The sequence below is a fragment of the Helicoverpa armigera genome, chromosome 10 (genome assembly GCF_030705265.1).
Source record: "Helicoverpa armigera isolate CAAS_96S chromosome 10, ASM3070526v1, whole genome shotgun sequence".
Classification (NCBI taxonomy): domain Eukaryota; kingdom Metazoa; phylum Arthropoda; class Insecta; order Lepidoptera; family Noctuidae; genus Helicoverpa; species Helicoverpa armigera.
In genome coordinates this window covers 11,922,595-11,948,655 of record NC_087129.1, presented here as the reverse complement: position 1 = coordinate 11,948,655, position 26,061 = coordinate 11,922,595, and the positions used below count along the sequence as shown (strand labels likewise).

Sequence of the window (26,061 nt, the reverse complement as noted above, 5' to 3'; positions counted from 1 at the left end):
TCTGCGCACCTGGACAAAATACTGACAGAATATATCAAATGGGTCCAGTAGTTTTAAAGAGTCTTCGAGGAAATAAAGAAACTCTACGTCTATAGAATATTAATAAAGGTTAAGTACTACATATATCTCCATTAAATTCACAAGCAATTAATTCAGTTGCATTTGATGGGAACTGACATCTTCAACACTAATTAAGTCATGTTTACACAACGTCTAAATCTACACATACACATATAGAATCAAATCTCATGTGCAATTATTTGGTTACAATATCTGAATACCCTTCAAGATCTTGGGTAAATTCTATAGATGATAAGTACGTAGTTACTTCATATTTGCGCATTGATTTATGGCTACATGGCTTTGGTATTAGATAAGTTTGTGGTATTAGGTACGCCTACTTTTTTCACCGATTAAAGTACACCAAAGTGTATTTTAAGATACGATTATCTAGCTTCTGCAAGCGGTTATAATCGCGTCCCATGGAAACTATTTCACAAACCCGGACAAAACTGTACGTAAAGCCTTCCCCAATAAATGAACTACCATTGAAAGAATTGTACAGCTCACATGAGAATCATCATGAACTAATAATAAACATGTTTATCGATCAACTTATCATCATTACTAAACGATACAAAATACAAAAATAACGTTCAATAAAAATGCTGAAGCATTATCAGAGAATAGATTCCTTCCAGACGCGCGAACTCGTACTAAATGGAATCGCGCGTGACTTTGTAAAAACGTTGATAGACGCGACCTGTCGCGAGCCTGAGTTACCGACCCTGTTTGTATTAAACATGCTATTTGTTGCCTATTTATTTATTTGTGTCTTGAATTTATTGAGAAGCTTGATATTTATAGAATTGACATTTGAATTGTGAAATTTTTTTTGGGGCGGGTAAATATCCAGTGTCTTTTGTCATATCAACCTCCTAAGAAAAAATGTGTAGCTTAAGGTTGCGTTTTGTGGTTTATAACGCTTCAGGTATAATTTCTGCAGTTAAATTTTAATCCTAAAAGGTACCAGTCTCACGTAGCTTTAAATTATCAAAAGGTAGTGAAGTATAAATAAATAAAAGCCTGACTACTAAACAGCATCTCTATCTACATTAAAAATGCAATGAAATTTCAAAGCAGTCGATTGTCTTACGTAAGGCATCTGCATGGCAAAGAGACGATATTCGACTCTACAGATAATTTAAAATATGTATAGTGAAAAATTGATGCTTCCGCGCGTCCGTTGATAATGTGCGACGCATCTAAAGTGCTCTAGTCATATTGAATATGCTGGGAAACTTAAAAAGATGCCTTGATATTTTATGTATATTTTTTGTGTGATAATACTGTAAAATTAAGTTGCGTTTATGATAGGTACTTTAATATGGAGGTAAATGAGCATGGTTTTTTGGTAGTATTATTAAGTGATAGCACATCAAACGTAGTGGTCGGTAATACATATCTGATGCTACGCTGCGTGTTGTAGGTTAGATTCTCGCACGGGACAGCTAGTCATATTTTTTCTGGGTGTAGGCGGTGGCCACATGCGATTGAATGCTTAATTTATTAGGAAAGAGAGATTAAGGTTTCTTCTATATCTAGTATATGAAGTGTCCATAAATCCACATTCAAATTCACTATCTCAAGATTAAAACTGCTAGAGGAGAATACTGCCACGTTTTCAGCCTATCACGTCCGCGATCGATCGTCACTTAAAAAAACCTCGCACAATTTCCTTCGCAACGGAACATGTAAGCAATACGCTCATACACACAATTCACCTCACGCCAAAAAAAAGTATTCAAACGCCCCATTTACGCCAAATGCTACCTCAGCACAACGGCCGCCATTTTTCATCCGATTTTGTGCGAACATCGAAAACGAACGTTAGGCAATATGTTCCGTATGTCATACAAATAAAACAAGTCGGGTGATAAACTACAGTCATTTTCCTTCGTGAAGAGGTGTACATTCGTCATGAAGCCTTAGCTCACTTTTCATCCGAATCCCTTATCGTGGAAGACTGTGTAAGTGACTCACGTAAGCTTCAGTAAATCTGTACGTAAAGACGCGGCCCGGGTTGTCGTTGAATTTGAATAAGGGTACTTGTTGACGATGTTTTATGTTCGAGAGTTGAAGGTTTAAATGAATAATTTTGCCATTTACACACCCCTATCGCTTTGTAAGCACATGTATCAACGTTAGAGACATTTAAATAGTTGAATTTAGTTGAAAACTTAATTTGAAACCTAGCTTTATGAAAATTAAACGACATGGCCTAAAATTTACAATCGAAAAGCTATGCTATAAAACGCCGTGAACAAAATTGTACTTTAATTTTGCTGGAAGCAACCATTCTAAGTCTCTACTAACACTTAGAATCAGCAATTCACAGCACAAGCAAGCAAAACAAACCGCTGCAACAATAGCTACAATAAAATCCTTATTTCAGTCGCTTTCACAAAATATTTGAAGCATTATTTAAGTGGGATTTAGTCGTTAGCTAAACTACTATAATGTCCATTGTTCAAACGGTAGTTCTGCACAATTTCGCGGTACATTTGTGGCGACGAAACTGTACGGGCGAAGTGGCGCTCCCTGGCGGCTAAAGTGTGGACTACACTATAGGGAATTTAGACTTGTTTATCTGTTGTATTATGTGCTGTTACGTTCTCGTGTTGCAAGTTTTTGAGAGTTTAAAACGTTATATACTGGACTTGTTATCTATTTGGAACTAAGCGGCGCTGTTTTGTTTATGCTGCATTGTTAAACTGTGTTACTTAGTTTATTTGTAATGGTATTGGTAGTATTTTTTTGCAGTGGTTGCGGCATTGTATGCCAGATAAGCGTAAAATGTGACAGCTTTACACCTCATACATAACATGCATCTTTTGGAAAATATTTTTAAAATTATATGTTGCGAACGACAAAATGTATATTTGCTAGATACATATTTAATTTAACACACTCGAGTCTATTGTATGTTATGTACAATCAAATTGATATGAAAATTACAATACATACGTACTATTTTGTCATAATTAAAGTATATAATTTGTCTGACATACGATAGTTGGATTTAAATACGAAAGTATAACAATACATTAAATAAAACAATGACAGGTCAAAATAAATCAGTAACAGATACTTTAAATAATTAATTAAGTATACTTTTGACTCATGACGGTTCTTATTACCGATAACCGTTGGGGTAAACGAGTTCTAGAGTGGAGACCACGCCTCGGCAAGCGTAGTGTAGGACGTCCTCAGGCACGGTGGAGTGATGACTTGCGCAAGACGGCTGGCAGGAGCTGGATGCGAGTAGCCGAAAATCGATCTCAGTGGCGTGCACTTGGAGAGGCCTATGTCCAGCAGTGGACTGCGATAGGCTGATGATGATGATGGTTCTTATTAAACTGTGTCAGTTTCACGGAAAATCGGATAAATCAGTTTAAAAGTCAGTGATATATGAATTCGATTCTTGTCGATTATTGTTTTTAATTGTTTTCATTTGGACTTCCTAGTAATGCAACCGCAGACTGAAAGAAAATATGTTGTTTGTTTAAAATCGATCAATGTTTCATGATTTGATGCGACTGGCTTGTCATTCAACTTACTTATTCGTCTTAGAGATTTATGTAGACAACACAACGAATATTTGCTTTTTAGTTTAATCCAGAACTGTAAACATTAATTTAACTGTAAGCAAGTATAATTATTTAAAGTTAGTTATTACCTTACTGTCTGACTATTTGTTAAAAGAATTTTCAGCCAATAAACTGAATTGAAAATAATGAATGCATTTTTGAATGAAAATGTTGCTCAAAACTAGCCAAGAAATCACACACCACAAAATTGACATTCAACAAAAATTCCACCAGAAAAATCTTAACAAAACCGTAATATTCAAAACATTATGAATTTACCGAAGTTATTTTCAAAAATTCAAACGGTACGGTAATAAAATATTCTGTAGCTTGGCGGGTTCACACCGCACAAGATAGCCGATGTTTTACGGCAGTGTCGGGCTGAAATTTAGAGCGGGTTCGGACGGGGCTAGTGCATCGCGCGTATTGTACGTTATAATTCATGGATCGCTTTGTGACTGCACTATTGTAAAGTATTAGAGCCTTTCATGTTTAGTACTGTATTTAGTGGAGTTTACTAGTCATGGATATTTTAGAGTTTTGGACTAAATGGTGGGGTTTAGCTAGTCTTTGAGAGTAGCTCGTGGTTAAGTGATATCCGCATGAGTCGATAGAGAATAGAATTTGGCAACGCTCGGATGGTCTATCTGTGGATTGGTGACCATCGGTGAGTTCCTTTGTATTTCGAAGGCACGTGTAGTGGGCACCAGCTTTCTTTGTCTCTGACGGTCGCTAACCTTCAGAAACCAGAGAACAACTATCCATCTTACGAGGCAATATCGGGTCGCCCAAGTCATTGTTTTAAGGAGATGCGTGTGATATAAAACACTGGAACTCAACTGCATCCAGTTAAACTGGAATCTGACACCAACATAGCTAAGAAAAGGCTAGGCAGATGATGACGCTTCAAAAGAAATCGCATCACGTTTGTAGATCATTCCTGGTATTTCATGATTATAATCCGTGTTCACGCATGGATCCTTGGTTTAGTGGCCACTTGTTGAGTAATGACGCTCATGAATAGTAATGGCTGTCTGGCTGCATGATAACGATTGCTGATTTTTACTAGCAGCCATTTGTACGATCATGCTATCGGGTGTTGAAAGTTTTATTTGTTTTACAATCTGATATTTTTCTTTAAGCATAAACTTAAATTCCGCAGTCTTTGAAAGTTTTCTGTTATGTAAGCCTACCAAAAAATGGTTAATAGGAGTAACGTTTCTATGTCAAGACTAACGCTCATAAAGTTTTCTTGAAAAGAAGTAGATGGCAAAATTAAAAGAACTACAGATTTTTAAAAGTACTTATACCTCCACTAAATATAACTCTTTACGTATAGATTAATATTTTGTTGCGATCACACAATTGTTATGATAAAGAACCACCAATTTTAAAACAAAATTGATCTCTATATTTGTTAACCCAAAAATATCTACGTTACCAAACCCCAACACAGGTTTGTTGACTATTTGATCCGTTTCATAAATTAAATAAACTAAATGAGTTCACTGCGAATGACAAACTAATTCCGTGGAGTTCAGTTCAATAGTATTTATAAATCAAACTAATTAATTTTCAACAAACGGTTCGATCACAAAGCGGGGTCATTATTATTTGCACAATTTAAATTGCATTCGTCATCATTTTCATAATTTGTTTAAAGTTTATTCGTCATATTGTAATGATATGGTTGTTTATTTTGGGCATATTATGTACTAGCTGTTTCCTGCAGTTCCACATGAGGCAACTATTTTTGGTTGGCAAATCATCAAATGATTTTTCTGTGTGACTGCAAAGTGAGGAAGTTTCAGACTCTTAAGTACTGACTATGCACCTTCTATTTATACAGCTTCTGTAGTTTTGGCGTTAAAACTAGACAGACATAGTTACTTCGGCGTTTATAATATAAGTAATGATAGCCTTATAAAGCGCTGTGTACATTTATGTAGGTTAAGTATTAGAAAGTGGTCAGATAAACAGATCTAGGCGTAATTACTAGCTACCTATTTAAGTTTTCAAGAAATAGTTTTATTATCATTGTGATAGAACATCAAGGTCCCCTTAACTTTATTATTTCAAATTCAACGTTATAGCAATCGATAAAAGTGACCATTAGTTTAACTTAGTTCGTTTAGCTTTAGTTCATTAATTACAATTTTTATACTTTTTGACATCATTATTTGAAAAGTTTATAAATAGTTACCAGTAAAGTTTTTACAGAATAGATTGTTTCATATTGTCATCTATATATTGAAATAAACGTTCCGCTAAAAATATCACTAACCTACGTTATATATAACTACAAGTTACTTCCTACAAAAGAAACATAGCCCAACAATAATAAAAAACCAATACCCATAACATTGATCTAACAACTGTAAAAGCGGAAAACATTTGACGGAAAAGTCCTCAAACATTTTCGTTCGTCATTACAAAAACGAGCAAAACAAATAAAATATTTCTCTCGGAACTATTGATACATGTCCGCCATTGTTTCGACTAAACTACGGCTATGACAAACGACGCCAATAAAAAATAAACGAAAACGTTAAATTTCCGAACAATGGCAATAATAACCGGCTGGGAATTGCGCAATCATCAGCCGAACATCGGCCGGGGTGGGGCCGCGAAGTTAGCGGGTAGACAATGTAAGGCCAGAAATAGATAAAGTCGATAATTGGCCTACAGTCTAGTATGGGAGATTGGCCTTGTCGCTTTATAAACAAAAAGCAAGTTGAGAAAAGTGTTGATAGCCGAAACTCATCCCCTTAGGCCCCCCGCGCTCTAGGCAGCCAGGCTGCGGCTGCCAGAATATTTGCGCAGCCAGTTATAGCATCCAATCTCTGTATCGTAATTCATCTTATTAATAGAATTTATTTATAACCATTCTATTTTTAAGACGATGTCATTAATCTCTATGAAATCAAAACGCTATTTTCAGAGCCACAACTTAGCGTTGTAGCAAGGCGAAAAGTAGGTCGGGCCATATTACTAACAAGGTTCGTAAATTAATATTATTTATATAAAAAATACACAAGGAAAACCCCAATAATATTCAATTGAAAGTAAGTCTCAAAAGACAAGAACTATTTTTGTAGCTTCTCAAAAATATTGATACAATTACAGTTACGGTGAATAAATGAAAAAGCTAGCATAAAATCAGATACAATAACTTTCATAAAAACAGATGCTCAAAAATTCAATAGTATTTTGTTTTCAAAGTACCCTCTTTGCAGAACAAATTCAGCAATGAAATCGCTAACAAGGCCGTACTACAATCATTTCGCTCTCATCCCGCGAGGCCGTGGCCTGGAACTGCGTCAGATATCAAATATCTACAGCTATAGCAAATAACTACAAATGTTCTGTAGTTTTACTCTTACAGCATTTTTCTCGTCGGCGGATTTTCCGAGGGAAAAAACCGCGTATATGCGCGTCAGCAAACAATTGACAACTGGGGGTATAAAAATGACGTACGTACCGAGCGGTGTCGCGTGGAAAGTCTGAGTACAAATCCGCTGGAAAAAAAACTCCAATGTGAAGTAGCTGTTTCTGGGAAAATCAGAAGAAAAATAGTAACAATCGTTGAACTAGGTCAAGATATGTAGGAAGAAAACTAGTAGATTGTCACCGGCTACCAGAGCCAAGTAACAGTTACAGGGAGTAGATTGAAGCATCATGAAGCAAATATGTATAGCTTTTACCAGAATGGACCAGCGATAAGCTCTGATAGATCGCCACTAGCATTCTGCCTGTGGACGCCATTATGTAGGAAAGATCTTTATGTATTCTCCTTTAGCATTGCCTTTAACAAGTTCTCAATTAACTCGACTAGCTTCTTACTCCCGACCATAGTAAGCAAGAACAGGTGCTAAAAACTATAAAATTAGGTACTACACAGCTAATAATTCTTATTTATTTACCCAACCTTAATACTTGCCGGTTACTTATAGAACAAAAAAAATAAAAATAAACAATAATGAAAATGAGAATAATCCTCAGTTTCAGAATCTCAGAACAGAAAGCTTTGTTCTTTTTTAATAAGCGCTGGTCTCGGCTTTAATGTCACCATTGTGTGCGTAATTACGCGTGCTCTTGTACCGTGCTGCGTTTACTTACTGGGTAGTCACTGTCTTGGTGCTGGCGAGTGGGGCGAACCATGTGTGTTGTAAGTTATGTAGCTGTCTCTGACAGAGATTTTCTTTATTTGTGTTAGAAAAATAGACTATTTAATAGTGGAGAATATTATTGGTAATTCACGTATTTGGGGCAATAAAAAACAGAACAATTTGATAAAATAAATAGAGAAAAAACAATAGGCATTTACACTACCTAAATTATTTGACTTGAAAATGTCATGCATGAAAAATTACGAGCTTTGGCATATTTTATGTCATCTTTTGCTACTTATGCACTTACAACAGGCAATTCAGACAACCTAAACCAATGGATTTATTTTTTAATCAAATCCAAGTACACATAATTCACTCTCCCAATAAACGCCTTCTCCAGTGATAACTTAAACACTCCACTAGTACGACCAAGAAGTTTGTTCACACCGCAGGGACAAGATTCTGAAGTTACCGCCTGAAATATTTATACGACATTCACTGATGTCAGAGACGTATGACACTGTAATTTTGTTACGTAAATATAAACGCGAAATGAAATAGTGTCGCTTTTGTTTTTATAGGTTTGTGTTTTGGGGGATGTTTTTTAAATGTTTTTCGAGGTATGGGGAAATTTTTATTTTTTGAGAATAAACACAATTGTTTATTCTGTTAGATCCTTATCAATTATATGTTTTTAATTGGAAATTCTCTAGAAACTTCCCACGTCATCTAAACTCTAGAATAAAATGTCACTTGTGGTATTTCCGAAACAAATACTATCTTCAACAGTAACCTACTGCAGAGTAATCAGTCGGCCGACAGTTGACACAAGTTGTTTCAAGCGTAGCAGGTGACTCGCCTGCGACCTCTTTCGTCTGTTCATTGGCCCCATCATCATCTATCCTTCCCAATTACGTTGGGGCGGCTTCCAGTCTAATCCGATGGAGCTGAGTACCAGTCTACCACATCCGGCAACTACCTATCTGCCTATCCTCAAACCAGTTACATGGACAACACGATATCCCTTTTTTACTCCGTATCATGCAAAAAAACCCGCAACATTTCTGACATCAATTTCAAAGACCCCGCTATCTAACTTGACACAGCTGATCAATAGAATCACTAAAAAACTACCAACATTAAATATAAGATATACGTTATACGTTCCGTTACAGACTACAGAAAAAACTGGCGTGACAGGAGACAGGCGGGAGACAGTAGTTATATAACTTATTGCTTGAACTTTGTTGCTAGTTGGTAGTGAATGACCTTGTATGATGCGTTGATAAGTAGTGTTTTGATTAGGAATATCTAGGTGTTCTACGATTTGAACGAGCTTCTTATGGTATCTCGAAAGTACATGTCTCAAAAGGGCTTCAGCGTGTTAGCTTCGGCCCCTGGTTCGCCTTCCAAAAATTTGGGACTCTGTAGTTCCGTGGTCTGGTCAAGACATACAAAATAATAAATAAATTTTGAATAATGCTTTTTATCAAATTCCAAGAACTCTTTTAGAGTTGTTTATTCCTCGGTTATTTTGACACGGCTGGGCCGATTGAGATTATTCGTTTTTGTTAGGAGTACTATTAGTACTATTTAGTTCTATTTTCGTGAAGGTTAGTCATACTTTACTAAAGTATATAAAAAGCTAAAGTTCACGTTGGCAAAAAAAAATGTTTTCTCCAATTGGATCTTCTGCCAATCATCTCTACATTAAACTGTACAGTGATAACATTTTGTGGAGTCTGCTTACTTTGGGCGTTTGAAAAATTGTTTTGTCAGTAAATACCAGGATGTTTACGTTTTCAGTGGGTTTCTGAGTGCGTCAGCCGTTCGCGCCTCACTGGTTAGACTCGTAGACTCGCACATCGAGGTTTTATGTGATGACAATAATAATAACTTATTTGGCGCGTTTTGTTTGGTTCATTTTGCCTATGTTTCTTTTTTTAGGTGTTGTTTTTGAAAATAGAACGCTGTTTTTGCTTCACTTGTTTTATTTTTTTTAAAGATATCTTAAGACATAAAAGATATATTTTTGTTTTTGAGAACTAAACAGTTTGTAAAGTACCTACTGGTACTCAGCTGCGTCCGGTTAGATTATAGATATAGATTATAGATCTATAATCTCTTGGGGTTAGCTTTCAGTTTATAATTGAAAAAAAAACTAGACAGGTGTGGTAAAATTCAAATAAACAAAATTGCGTAGATTCATTAATTTAAAAATCTTGTCTACACTCTACCCTTTTAATTGTAGCATTCAAAGGACAGTCCGCAGTACAGTGAAGTAAAAAGAAACGCTATTGAGCCATCATCTCCAGTGAGACGACGCGCTTGATAAATGAAACAGCCGCCGTAGTGACGGCTCTTCCAGTTTGTATGTACTACAGCTGTGTTATATTGACTTGGCTTGTTGTATTGGATGTTTAAATTGGAGTTTGCAAGTAATATAACTATTTTGTGTTTTTAATTGGTTGTTATGTAGTGATAATTAAAATTGGGTTATTCATAAAGTTTATCTTAATGTACAATTCAATAAGTTTATTTAATTCCTGCATAAATTGTACATGTAGTGCTACAGAAACATGTGTCTACAGAAAACGTAAATATACATTTACATACACAGATAATATTATGGCTCGCCTAGGTTTCGTGGAGTAAATATTCGGTAATACTAAATTAACCTGGTTATATGAAATCGGATACATTATTTGTTGATTCTAAAATACGGAACACATACATTTCTAGTTTCTAAGGTCTCAGCTGAATTCCAAAACAAGCTACCTGAAATACCCCAACAATCACTTCTACAAACAGACACACAGACAATAAAGTCGCACACACACCAATTAATAAATTAACACATTGTACAACAATAATTATCTCGACATCAACAAACTTCATTTATTATGGACAACAGCGGTTGTGTTGTTGAATAAATAAAGCGATACTGCATCGCTATGTGATCGTGAATCATTGATAATGTTACATCAACAATTGTTTGCTCTAGTTTGTTTAAAGTGGGCCTTATTTGTACTAAAACCACAATACATCTAGGCCTTAGAGACTCCGTACAGTGCAAACTTTTAATCGACCAATTGAGTAATATTAGGCTCATAAATCAGTATGAAGATGAGTGAAAGAGTGTACATTAAAACGATAAGTTATCTGGCCAATATAAGACGGACTAAAAGTTAGATTGGATTTACGATCCCTTAAAAATAAACTGTCAGCCAATCATAACGCTAACAATTCGTCGATAGTTCAATCTGCACTGTGCGAGGGCTCTAAATGCCCCACAGTCATAGGAGATTGTTCGTAAGAGTTACTACGCCCCTGGTACAAAGGGCTCCAGAAGGAACAAATGTGGGCCAGACAGTAAAAGCCTGACACTTCCCTTGAACATGGCAGGGCAAGACATAACGTCCTTGGGATATAGTATGATTTTAAAACAGCTTATTAAGACCATCTTCCTGAATTTCGTTATATTTTTATCAGTTTAACAAATTAAACAACACAAATGTAGGTAGGTGTACAATAACTCCCTATTGCTTTCTACTCGAGTAAAATAAGTACTTAAATCCCAAAACGAATTTGTGCCACCATCCAATTTGGTCTAACAGCGATTGTTCTCGTCGATGTATCGCGTTCAGAAATTTAATTGAAAAAGCAATCAGCGACGTGGGTATGCATCGTGATATGGTAGCAGTGGACAAAGGACTCACCCCGCTATCGTTGGCAAATGAGAACTGGCGCAGACCTGTGGTACTAACTACCCATGATCGCAAGGAAGTATGGCAGAGCAAACAGCTACACGGACGCTTCTTCGGGGCTCTTCATGGCCCCGATGTAGACTTCAATGCGTCCGTATCTTGGCTACGCTTCGGTGACTTGTTTGGAGAAACCGAAGGGTTTGTATGTGCAATTATGGACGAAGTTATCCTTACGAATAACTACCGGAGATATATCGTGAAAGACGGGACGGTTGACATATGTCGGGCATGTCACCATCCGGGTGAGTCTATCAGACATATTATATCTGGTTGTTCTCGTTTGGCTAATGGTGAATATTTGCACAGACATAACCAAGTGGCCAAGATTATCCACCAGCAGCTTGCTCTGCAATACAACCTTGTAGACCTTGTGGTACCGTACTACAGGTATGCGCCCGACCCAGTTCTCGAAAAGGACCATATCACGTTGTACTGGGATCGATCTATCATCACTGACAGGACTATTGTAGCCAATAAGCCTGATATTGTGGTGATAGATCGATTAGCGCGCCGCGATGATAGTCGATGTCGCCGTTCCGCATGACGAGAACCTTGTGAAAGCTGAGAAAGAGAAACAAATAAAGTATCTCGACTTAGCGCACGAGGTTGTCGCCATGTGGAGTGTCGACACGGCTGTTGTTGTGCCGATTGTCGTTACGGCCAATGGTTTAATAGCCAAGAGCCTCGACGAACACCTCAGGAGGCTCTCGTTGGGCGGCTGGATCAAGGGACTGATTCAGAAGGCAGTACTCCTTGATACGGCACGTATTGTGAGGAGGTTTCTGTCTCTGGGACCCTAACCACCGGTACCTTGGACCCTGTGCCCGATATCGGTGGCAACCTATTTTTTATATTTTTAAATGTTTTTTATTTTTATATTTAATATTTAAAAATGTAAATCATATGTTAGAAAATAAATAAATGATAAAAAAAAAAAAAAGTACCTAATACTCCTACTATTTTTTTAAACTTTCCAATGCCTTAATAATAAGCCCATTTAAAAAAGAACTAATCAGTAGTTTACTAAGTTCAGAGTTTCCTCTACACATTCTTGTCGCAACATAACATACTGCACTACCATGATCACAAATCCGCCCACCCATCCATTTCGCGTCCTACGTTACGAGCGCCGACCCTCCCTTTTATAAGAAGGGCCTTAAAGTCGTCGTAAACACGACCGCTGTCTCTTATCCCTTAGCCGAGGAGAAACTGTGAGATATTCGCAATGATATGTTTCGGGAGGAAAATGGTACAAGAAATAAATATGTGTGTCTACCCCTTCGTTTAGGAAAAATTTACGAACAGGGAAGCTGTTTGTATTGTATTTAAGAGGTTACCACATTGCCTTTGTATCAGCAGTTCTTTTGAGAATTAAAATTACAGTATTGTTATGTTACCGCTATTTTAATTAACAAGTTTCTAGATAACATAGCTTTAAAAAATACTTATTAAATGAAACAAATTTCCGCCTCCTCCATTATAATAGTCAAGTCCGAATCTATAGCGATTTGCGTCTGCAGCTCGAGTTGTACTGGTCGGCTGGTTGTTAGCAAAATTCGAAGCACTTGTACTCCTAGATGCGGATATCAGATCATTTGTGATATTGCTTCTGTGTTTGGTCAGATTTTGGTTTTTAATAAATCTGTTTCGATATATTTTCTGTTGTCATTGGGATTGACGGAAAATAATTGGTTCAAAATATGTTAAAGTAATTCATAATTAGTTATCATTATTAATTAGCCACAAAAATTAACACAAGCTACTTAAAAAAAAACAAGATGTTCTCCGAAATTGTATTCTTCCATCAGCAAATCTCTCTAACTATCTAAAAAGTCTTCTAAAACCCTTTCGTTAAATATTGCATGCCATCATAATAGTCAAGTCCGAATCTATAGCGATTTGCGTCTACAGCTCGAGTTGTAGTGGTCGGCCGGTTGTGAGCAATATTCGGCTGGCACTTGTACTCCTAGATGTAGATATCAGATGATTTGTGATATTGCTTCTGTTGAGTGGGTTTTAGACTGATTGGTCTGATTTTGGTTAGTAATAAATCTTTTTTTTTGTTGCAGAAAAACTGGTTATTATAATTCTACATGTAGTGGTTGCTATTGACAGTAACTAATTGATTCAATTTGACTGAATACATGTATCATGTTTTTCAGTCATCACGTCAGTTAAGGACTTTCTAAAAAACATTGCCAATATTTATTAGTCAATAAACTATGATATAAGAATGTCATTAGAAATATTTTTGTTTACTTAAAATGTATCATGAAAGAAATGCAATCGTACAAAAATCATAGGCTCAATCAAATTAAAACTTCGACTTCCAAAGAAATCACGAACCAATCTAAAAAATATCACCACACACACACACATAGACACCCCTAATTACACACACACGTAAACGGCGCACATCATTTCCGTTGAAATTGTAATATTCCGTGCCGCTAAATGTTTTATAATGACACAGGCATTTAAACTGTTTTGTTTATACCTCTTTGTGGTAGCCATGTTGTACAGTGGTCCTCGCTACGGTAAATGTTCGGTGCAAAATGGTCAACTGTGGCCATTTCGGTTCGTTGTTCACTTGTAATGGTGTTTTTGTGTGTTCTCGTAACGTATTATTATATTTTAAAGTAATGCTCATTGATTTGAGGTTTTATTGATGGTTCGGGTTGATTATGGGTTGTGTGTATTGTATTTAATTTAATAGGCTTTGAATAGTATTATTGAGGTTTTTGTGACTTAAAATCGTTTTTAACAATATTGAATGAATTGATGTTATGAAATATAGTTTTTAAATGACATACCTACCTACTTAAAAATATTTTTTTTATTTCCCTGTTGAGTGAGGATTTCTTACATAAAGATATATCTACATACATCTTCGTTTATCTAGTCTTTACAATTAGAGAACTAACACTTCCTATTTATCGCCCTTATCTAAAAGTACCCCTTAAGCTTTATTCATAGTCTAACACCAAATAAATCCCCAACTTGAAATTAATTAAACTACACAAAATAACGTTGTAAAAACTAAAGACGTGACGTGAACAGGCAATTCATTGTACGTAAAAAGGGAAACTGTGACGTCATAGAAAAACGGGCGAGACGAAGCGTTAGTAAATTGTGGATGTGTCTCGTACGTAGGACATTTATTTTATTAGTGCTTGAAGAAATAGGGGTTAGGCGAAGAAATAATACGATTGATGGTGTTAAGAATGTTAGTGTGTTTTAAAACTCTTTTTATATTTTTGAATGATAACTTAAGATATACTTTTGTCAAAAAACACCTAGTAAAAGAAAAATGTAATAGGCGTAAAGCTGTATGAAATGTTAGAATTCTATATTAACACCAATAGACTTTTTTCGCAGAAAAAATGACCAGGGGATTAGATTTTTTCTCCAACAATTTTCATTATAACCCTCCACGTAAAAGAACAGATATTAAAACTTGAAAAAAAAAGAACACACGATCACGTATCAAAAAACGAACAAAATGGGACCTCTATCGGTTTTAGAGTCCGTTGCTTGCCTGATACCGGTCCCTATTAAAAAGCAATCAAGGGTCGCTTCGTTAGTATCCCGTGTTTGTAGTTGCCGATCTAAAATGGATACCTTTCTATTACCCGCTTTTAAATTACGAGAATATTGCTCTCGAGATTTCCTTGTTAGAGCATTTTGTTTTATGTAGAAGATTGATTTTGTATAACATGTTTTTTCTTGGTTGACGTTGATTTTTTTGGGTTGGTTTGGTTGGGCTCGTTTTATTGTTGTAAATTTTTGTTATGGGAGAATTGAATTCGTTTTAATTGTTCCTTTGAGACTTCGTGCATCTCTTTTCATTGTTGTAATTATTTCATTGTTTACATTGCTACCTACGCTGTTTACATAATACTGACCTATAAAGCATAGTTTCACCTGCAAAAGACTAGACGCAAGCAAGATCAATTCGAATCTTCTATGTCAATCTGTTTTCTTACGATATTTTCATTTTTCTTTAATGAGTAAAACTTTAAGGTATCAATACGTTTTAATGTATTGATACCTTGGCCATTTAAGACAGATTTGTGACACGTCAGTGCCCCACGCATGTTTAGGAAGACACATTACGACAAATATACTTCTTCAATAAATTCACAAAGACCACAAAAACTGAAATAATTTTACCGCAACCCAGTACATCGGTAAACTGAACTAACCGACTTAATTGCTGCAATGAAAGAGTTACTAGCTGTTGTCAGCGAATAGGAAATATTAATACCTCGGGCATCACGCGAGCCTTTCCCTTCTATTAAACTTTCACGAACCTGAATGGCTTTGAGTTGCGGTGATTTCGACGAGTGCGGCAAATTAGTGTTGCTCGAAGTTGTGTTTTTTTTTGGTTCGAGGTACCTAATATGGGTTTGTTTTATGTCTTTTAAAGTAAAGGTATTTGGTGTTGTAATAATTTATATTTTTAGAATTGGGTCTACAATTCTATGTATGTGGAACTTGTTGTTTTTTATAACGACATGAAAACGTCTTCTTATTAATCGGACATAACCTATTGACTTGGCCTAAAACGTTTACACACTTACTGGTAGGTTGTTTTCTCGGTTTTTCCTAGAGGATTGCATGGGCGGCAGAAAACAATTGACAACTATTAGTTCAATCGATGATACGTGAAACCACGCGACAGGTTTTTTGTCTGTTGGCGTAAAAAAGCGAGGAGGAAATTCGATATGTAGAAGCACTATTAAAGAGTCTGCCTATTCGTCTCAACACTTTTTTCAATGCAAATTGCTTAAATTATGAACTAATTCTGTTTTAAACAAATTATTAACAATACATCGCCTCCTGAACTAAAATAAAATACCTTTTCAATCTTGCAACGCACAAAATGCAACTGGTATTTACATTCCCCGATACTATTGAAACCCAATAGCTCACGAAGCTCATTAAATCCTGAATATCGCTGATCCGGTGACAGTCGATCTCTTGGCATTTATCGCCGTTCAGTATTGCCAATGCAATAAAACTCCCTTTCAAGTGGGAGTGGTTTGGTCACTTAGACGGTGTTTAAGTTTGTGTTGAATAAAAAGGTGTTTATTGCAATGTAAATAGTGTGAAGAAGGGTTTGTTTCTGGTTATTTTGTGGTAAAGTTTTGAAATAAACTTTTAGAGATATGAAGTAAATTTATGTGTTACTTTTTTAAGTTTAAGTTGTTGCATGATAGGTCTTTATACACAGAGTTAAAAAAATATGTTTATTTAATTTGCAGATGGCACTTGAAGAAATAGAAATTTAAACATTTTTATAAGCATGACATATTGTACAATTGTGCCGTTACTGTTAGCATGGAACAGTTTAAGTTTTTCAAACTCAGAAGTTTAATAAATATAACCGACTTAAAATCAAAGTTCCTATCCCGATATGTACAGTTATAACGCGTTTAATACATAAGCAAAATTAGCGAGAATTTAAGGGATAATTAAATGCGAAGGTAAATTAATAAAATCACGGGAGAAATATGTTGATGGCTGACAACACACCGTGTAGTGGTGTTGTTGAGCACTCGTGATGTTTGCCTCCCATGAAATTCATTAATGTTCTATTAAATTGTGCGCGCTTTCGTTTATTATGACGGCTTGGTTTATATATGGGAAATTATGATGTTGTGTGAAATGTGGCGTGGTTTGTATCAGTTATTTAAATTTGTATGAGTTGTGAAAAATTAAGGATTCGGTAAAATCGATTTTCGCATTTTTTTAAACACATTTCACTAGATTTTGAAATAACAATGTTTTACAGTAAGTACTTTTAGCATACAACAAAAAAAAAAAGAAAAAAAAAAGTCGTGGTGGCCTAGTGGGCAAAGAACCAACCTCTCGAGTATGAGGGCGCGGGTTCGATTTCAGGTCAGGCAAGTACCAATGCAACTTTTCTAAGTTTGTATGTACTTTTTAAGTATATCTTAGACGCCAATGACTGTGTTTCGGATGGCACGTTAAACTGTAGGTCCCGGCTGTCATTGAACATCCTTGGCAGTCGTTACGGGTAGTCAGAAGCCAGTAAGTCTGACACCAGTCTAGCCAAGATGTTATTTAGTTTAATTAGGTGATGCGCAAAAACTGATCTTTATTATGAAAATAAATCGATCGTTTAACATTGATAGTTTAGGTTATTTTTATTATTTTCCTTTTTTATAAAATAAGTTTCTTGTGTTAGGTATACAAGAATTGAAAATTAAGTTCGTTAATAAGAGGCCTTCAATGGTTTATTGAATACGTTCACAAGTCCAAACTGAAAGAAAGGAAAATACAACTTAAAAAACTATAAAATACTGGCTTTCGCCCGCGGTTTCACCCTCGTCCCGTAGCCGGACGGTGACAAAAACTTTTCCCGGGTCTAAATTACCTCCCCTCTAATTTTCAGCCAAATCGGTCAAGCCGTTTTCATGTTATGTCGTTACAACGGAAAGCGGGTTTCATTTTTATATATATAGACTTTGATCCCAGCAACATACAGGCACACCACACACAGGAGCTGGTTAAACATAATTATTACTGACAAAGTACACAGTATTACAACTCGGATAGTCTGCAAACAGTAACACAATGTAACAAAGTTATGAACCGATAATCTGTCAATTAGCCGCTAATCTGATGTTTGTAATTACCGCGTTGTGGTCAGTTATAATCCTCTAATTATACCCGTGTAAGGGCCTGTGGTCTAAATACATAAGGTACTAGGAAATTAATATCTGTAGGTATTTTATGTACTATGTTAATTTGACCTCAATAATTAATTGATAAAGTTTGTACTGACAATGTTTAGTTACTAATAGCTATTTGAAGGTCGAAACTACGTAGATGCCTATACGTATTATATATAAAAAAGCTAGTCTTCATATATAATATGGTACATCATCTGAGATACATATCACTTAAATTACGATGTATTCAAGACTACGCCGTAGCAACCTATACCTACGCCGTAGGCATTCTTGTAATCTACTACGTCAGCCAATCATTATGTCGTACAAAATTAATAAGCAAAACCAGCTCCAAAAAAAACTATCTCATTTAAATACCACTTTCCCACCACAGTTAACAAAGAAAGCCGGACCAAAACATAACCCATTTATTGGGCATACAGGTGTCAGGGTAACAAAAAGGTATATTTTTCCCCACCTTTTATAAGAAACACGTAGAATGGTAAATTGTAGGGAAAAAGGTGCCAGCACGTAGTTCACTTATGGCATTATGGACGTGCGTAAGTAAAGTATGGGGTATTGAGTATACTTCCTGGAAAGTAAGTTAATTATGTATGGGGAAGATATTCTTAGCCTAAGTGATGTGGTTGAGATTTTTTCACTTAGGATTAGGTGTTCTACTTAAACAATGTTACGTTATTAAAACTACCACTTTCCACACATAGGATAGAATAAACAATATATTTCTATTTTTTTTTAGATACTTTAGGCCATATACGGAAAGAGAGCTTAGATCTTAGATCATGCAGTTAACGTTTTTTCTATTCTAATAAAATAAAGAGAAAAAAAATGTTTATACCCTAAAAGCTCCACAACAACGATTGGAAAACTTCTTTCACTGTGGGAAAGCTACTCTCTTCCCGAGTAACATAAAATATATTTTATACAGGTACGGGCAGTAGGTAGTTCTCACGTGACTCGGGTGAAACCGTGGAAAATCGGCTAGTTATAAAACAAAATAATACTACCACCAAAGCAATCTCTATGTCAACAGTAGTTACGTAATATGGCCACATTATGATTACACTGTAATCTAGAACAATAAAACCTGATTGTATCGTTTTGTGACGCCAATAAAAATAATACTGCTATCATGTACTATTGGGCTTTCCTTTTGTTTAAGACGTATCAGTTTCATGGGTTTTGGGCTAAATTATTGGAAATAAATATTGGTTAGTCTATACTAATATTATAAAGAGGAAAACTTTATTTGTTTGTTTGGTTGTAATGGATAAACTCAAAAACTACTGGACCGATTTTAAATATTCTTTCACCATTAGAAAGCTATAATATCTGCTAGTAACATAGGCTATATTTTATCCCGGTGCGGACAGTAGCCCCCACGGGACGCGGGTGAAACCGCGGGAAAACGGCTAGTGTATAAAAAAGACACATGGCATAAATTGGTATAAGTGAAAATCTATTGCAAGGTGTAAAGTTTTTTTGATCAATAGATGTTATTTAAATGCGATTCACGTAAAATATACCATTAACAGATTTCAACGTTTAAATTCTAGGTTTTGTCGGTTATTTATCAAACAAAACAGCAATTAAATTATGCATCATAAAAACTGATTATACATATATGGTAAACTTCAAGTCAAACAAACAAACGATATTGATTAAAACATCAGATACGGAACCCCAGCACGAGCTTTTTTCACAAAAAATATTATACAAGGGGAAATATTTTTTCAAGATTGGTTGCTATGTGTTTGTATGATATTGTTGGAAAAACGTTTCGTGGAAATAGGCGAGTGTATGTCTGTGTCGCTTTGTATGGCGTGTCAATACACTATGTATTGATTAAATGTTTTACCTTCAGTGCAGGTTTCAGGTTTGCGGGAATTTTTCCTTTCAGTGTAATGGCGGAAGAAATAATTGGATGAAGAATTTATTTATATTGTATATTTTTAAGTAGTGGTTTTACGTAAACTGTTTAACAATAAAATTGTATCTTAATAAGTGATTTAACTGGGTTTAATGAACTTCTACATTATTTATTTTGAAGACAAAAACTAATGCCATTCCTTAATAATTTCGTGAACCTAAAACTTAAAGCAACCTTGTAAAATGCCCAAACACAAACTTATTCCCCTTCAAACAATATCAACCCTCAGACCAGAACCTATTACTCAACAAAAAACAAAATTCTAACAACTCAATCAAACTTAATAACTTTTGCTAAATTAAAGTTCAAACAAACCAATTTTTTCTCCATTTTTCTTCAAGGTCATACAATTGATTAACTTTCGTCAACGGTCCTCGTTACGGTAAAGTTTAACTTGAATTAAGGAGTCGAGAATAGCTGTGGCTTTTAGAACAAACAAACAAGGGTCATTAATCATAAAACTAAAGACCAAGGGTTCTGTATACTTAATTATTGAATAGAATCCTTACTAACAATTTAAATACGGAAGTCAGTTTGTCTGTTTGTTACACTTTCACTGTAAAATGGTATTTAATATTTGGTCTGCTGCTAATATAACTTGGAAACCGACACGCTACTTTTAAACAGCATTGTTTGGACACGGCTACAAAGCCGTGGGAAAAAGCTAGTTATTATTAACTTTGTTGCTAATGGACAGGACTAAGTTTTATTTGATCATTGGTTTTAATGCTTAATGAATGAGCAATTACTTGAATGATAAATCAAATTGTGTTTTATTTGACTTTCGGTTTCCTTTTGTGGTACGATTAAAAAATCGTTTTATATTTTTTTTTCCTAAAAACCTTTCATTAAAACAAACTTAATTCTTTGTTACAGGTTAAACCACGCCCTCGCGGGTCTCCGACCGTGGTGGTGGCATGCTTGCAATGTTGCGTTACACGCTGCATGTTGCGCGCTGGTTGCGCGAGCGTGCGTTACAATAGCGCGGTTGCAGAGACCGTTTGCAGCGCTCGCGGCGCTGTTGTTCGCGGTGCACCCTGTACATACTGAGGCGGTGAGTGGATACTTGAAGTTTTATGTAATTTATGGCGGATTTTTCAACCATCAGTTAATCTGGCGGTGAGATAATTATTTAGTATGCAGAGACTGACAAAAACATCAGATGAAAGTTATCTAGCTATAGCATAATTGGCCCTAAGAATCAGTGTTATCCCTTACTACTGTTTTACCGGGCACTCAAAAGTTTTAAGAGAAATAATTTGATAATGAAAATGTGCCAACTAAGGTTCTAAGCAAAGTATAACAAAAGTATATTTAAGCATGATTTCCTATGTGATGAAGCTCTTTAGGTACCATACTTATAAAGTTTCTTCATCCTGTAGAAACCTGGATGAGTTCATCATCCTTTTTGCAGCTAACAAAAGTACTTTAGTTCTAAATCGCACCAAAATTAAATAAATCGCTAGACTGCAGAGCTATTTAAAAACAGACATTACCTACCATTTTGTTGCTGAAAAGCGCTGAGAGAATCTGTTGATAAAAGTTTAAATCCGACCAAAATATATTTAGCGTCATTCTAGTACATTGTCTACTTGTATGAGCTGGGTAAAGGTCAATGACTTCACATTTTATAAAGGTAAATGTCAAAGCCAAAATGAGACAAATCCGTTTAGACCGGTCTAAGGGTTTATTTATATCTAAATCATATTTAGGGGGAAACAGGTAAAATTGTCGGATGGAGTTCACTTAATACCTAAGTATGTAGGTATATGGTAGAATATTCTGTGTAACCTTCCTGGAAAAAAGTTTACAATTAACTACATAGGGAACAATGTTCCTTATTGAGTTTTGCGTTAGTATGATAATAGAGATTTATGCTTTTGAACACAGAATGAAGTTTCTTGGCGATGACTCTTGTGACTTTTCACAAGACAAAAAACTTCACATGTTACGCTAAGAAACTTAGTTCCATAAATGGTTAATTTATATGCATCTAGTAAATTAAATAAAGTGTATGTATTGTTGGCAGGTAGCTGGAGTAGTGGGCAGAGCTGATGTATTAGCTTGTATATTCTTCCTATCTTCCCTCCTCGCGTATCATAGGTAAGTAAATATACAAACTCATTTCTGTATCTATTTCACTCTGTAACACCATGAAAGAGGTTAATGCCATCTTTATGTTATCATCGTGCTCCTTTATTTTGTGTATTTCATATAAAAAAGAAACAATATGTTTTCCCATATAAATAACTTTTTCACGTTGCTGGGGAAATTTTTTAAAGTTACTTTTTAGCAGACTTCGATTCAAGAATCGATCTTTGAAGTATTTGTTTTTAAGCAGCCAATCATGTGTGGTCTATTAAATATGAATGGATTTACTTAACCAGTAAAGGAGAATAGACGTGATGCTTGTTATATTATTCAATGTACCAATATAACAACAAAATTACTATTTATTTCTTTAGAAATACTAACAGAATATACCTAAACTATTCAGTTCACGTGCCACAGATATTCCCAATACTCTTACTGTCAAAGATTTATTTGACAAAGTACTAAGTAAATATATTTCAATTGAACATATCGTATGTTTCGAGACGAGAAAAGCCTCTTAAGTATTTTTTTCACAATGAGAAACTCATTTAATCCCTTGGTAATAGTGAGTATTTGTATTGGTCTGACAAGTAGATGGGTTACAGAGAAATTGAGGCTCTGGATATATTGACAGCTTCTGTGTAATACCTAACAATGGAGTCTGAAAGGTTTACAAGCTCCAGTTGCGAAAACCTAGGCGAAATTAATAAAATTTGTAAACAGAATACAGTATTAAAATTGGGTAAATAAAATAAATTGATTGGTCAATAAAAATAATTATAAATTCATTGGAAGTATTGTTGGGGATTTCGTAAATATACATACAATTATTTTTTTTTCAAACATATATTGAGGCTTAATTCTAGAAAGGATCGGTGAGCTTCATGTGTATGAATGCTTGCATAATTGCGGGATTGTAAAATTATTCATCATTTTATTTCGGTTATTTTTGCTGTAGTAAAAATAACTGTTAACCATTTATCATTAAATGTGAAAGGATTTACTGATACAAATTGCCTCTCCTCGATAACGTACAATTTTTCAATTTAAACGAAAAATTATAGACTACTATTACCAGCCTCGATAATATAGCCAATTAATTTAATACTACACTCTAAAAAAAACATAAGAGAAAATATAATCAACCACCTCATTTCCGCAGCTTCCTTTAAAGCCTTATCCTAATAAATATAGCATAATAAAGTTTAACCATTTTTCCTAGGCCTACCAGTAATAAGAAGTGTGTGTGGCTGAGTGTGGTGCTTGGAGCTCTAAGTATGCTGGCCAAGGAGACGGGCATCATGATATTTATACTGAATCTAGCCTTCGACTTTTATAGATGTTGGCCGTTTGTTAAAAGGTATTGTAATAGATTTTAATCTTTTATCTTTTATGAAATTCTTTACCTTAGTTTCTCTTGTTAATTGTAGCTTCTGTTCTATGTTAGAAAAATATTGTACAATTAAAATTTAAAAAGTCTTTGATTTAATTAAATTGATTCAATTCAATTAACGCAAAGTGAGTCATAATCAACTTCAATTAACTTAAAGTAATCACTCATTGACATAGATTTGAACTCAATTAAACCAATCAAAAATGACAACTGATTGGACTTACTTTCAAACGATTTTCTGTTCTACAAAGTGTGTATTTGTTAAAAATGGATGCTCCACAATATCGTAAGGGTTATAATGAACCCGTGGCCCTGAAGTTCAGACCACTTGTCGGACACTTGTGGCTTTTATTTACTTCTCATTTGTGCAAGTGTTACCATTTTTTTTTTATAATGATATTGAGCGAATATAAAGTCTGTAGTTTGTTTTGAGTTTGACATTTTTAAAGAAAAAATAAAACAATAAATGTAATTTTAAGCATTAACAACAAAATCCTATTTTCCCCAAATAAATTCCATTTTATTTAATCGTCATTTTTGATCACATTAATACTTGTCATATTCGGTTAAAACGTGGTTAACCAATAATCATCATCAGCCTATCGCAGTCCACTGCTGGACATAGGCCTCTCCAAGTGCACGCCACTGAGATCGATTTTCGGCTTCTCGCATCCAGCTCCTGCCAGCCGTCTTGCGCAAGTCATCACTCCACCGTGCCTGAGGACGTCCTACACTACGTTTGCCGAGGCGCGGTCTCCACTCTAGAACTCGTTTACCCCAACGGTTATCGGTTCTTCGGCTAATATGGCCAGCCCACTGCCACTTCAGCTTGCTGATTCGGTAGGCTATGTCGATGACCTTGGTTCTCTGACGGATTACCTCATTTCTGATGCGATCCCTCAGAGAAACGCCGAGCATAGCTCTTTCCATAGCCCGCTGAGCGACTTTAAACTTGTGGACCAGCCGTACCGTCAGTGTCCACGTTTCGGCTCCGTAAGTCATGACAGGTAGGACGCACTGATTGAAGACTTTTGTCTTTAGGCACTGTGGAATCGACGATGTTAGGACTCGACGTAGCTTCCCAAATGCAGCCCAACCCAACTGAATTCTCCTATTCACCTCGTCCTCAAAGTTGTTTCTACCTAACTGCAATGTCTGCCCGAGGTATACATATTTCCGAACAACTTCGAGAACGGCGCCGTGTATCGCAATCGGTTCCGGTAGAACATGTTCATTGAACATGACCTTGGTTTTGTCCAAGTTCATCCGTAGGCCGATGCGTAGAGAAGATTCAGCCAGGTCGTTAAGCATCTGTTGTAGGTCCTGCAGCGTTTCCGCCATGATGACGATATCGTCAGCAAATCTCAAGTGAGAGATGTGTTCGCCATTGATGTTGATGCCGCGTCCTTTCCAGTTCAGCGTCTTGAACATATCCTCCATTGCATTAGTGAACAGTTTCGGGGAAATAACATCCCCTTGTCTCACTCCTCGATGCAACGGTATGGGCCTTGTTTGCTGATTCTGTACTTGGACGGACATTGTAGCGGCTTCGTAGAGACATCTCATCACTTGGATGTATCGCCAATCTACTTGACAACGCTGCAGGGACCCCAGAACAGACCAGATTTCAACCGAGTCAAAGGCCTTCTCATAGTCCACAAATGCTAGACACAGGGGCTGATTATACTCTTCGGTCTTCTGTATAATCTGCCGCACTGTGTGGATGTGGTCTATGGTGCCGTATCCGCTCGAAACCCAGCCTGCTCCGGTGGTTGGAATTCGTCGAGTCTTCGCGCAAGTCGGTTCGTGATCACTCTTGAGAACAGCTTATAGACGTGGCTTAGGAGGGAAATGGGTCGATAGTTCTTCAACTGGGTTTTGTCTCCTTTTGAAGAACAGGACGACAACACTCTACTCCACGCCTCTGGAGTTCTCCTTCAAACAGGACGGCATTAAAAGCTTCTGGAGCTCCCCAGTACGGGCTTACCTCCTGCTTTTAAAAGCTCTGTTGTAATGCCATCCTCGCCAGGGCTTTTCCATTTTGAGCTGTCTCAGAGCGATCTCGATTTCGCCACTGCTGACTTCTGGCAGGTCTTCGGTGAAATGGCGTGTTAATGTGGCTCTAGAATCCTCATTTCCGGGATCAGGTCGAGATGCATGCGATGCGTATAACCGGCCATAGAAATTTTCCACTTCCGAAAGGACTGCCGGCACCGAAGAAACGACTTCTCCACTTGTTGTGGTCAGCTTCGTCAAGTGGCTTCTTCCAAGAGATTGTACGAACACCTTTGACCCCCGATTCAGCTCAATTGCTCTTTCAATGGCAAGAGTATTGGTACCGGAGGTCGCGTCGTACGTGCTTGTTGATCACTTGGTTTAGAGCCCGCTTAGCT

At 36.1% G+C, this 26,061-nt stretch overlaps 1 protein-coding gene across 1 annotated transcript in view; it reads left to right on the top strand.

The window, feature by feature from the left end:
• The window catches only part of LOC110374217 (protein O-mannosyl-transferase TMTC1), a 113,760-nt gene that overhangs the window by 75,709 nt on the left and 11,990 nt on the right, over positions 1 to 26,061 (top strand). Inside the window, exons 3-5 of the mRNA XM_021331827.3 lie at positions 21,058 to 21,235; positions 22,211 to 22,284; positions 23,498 to 23,635. Of these exons, the coding sequence (XP_021187502.2) occupies positions 21,058 to 21,235; positions 22,211 to 22,284; positions 23,498 to 23,635 (390 nt within the window). The remainder of the gene's footprint in view (positions 1 to 21,057; positions 21,236 to 22,210; positions 22,285 to 23,497; positions 23,636 to 26,061) is intronic.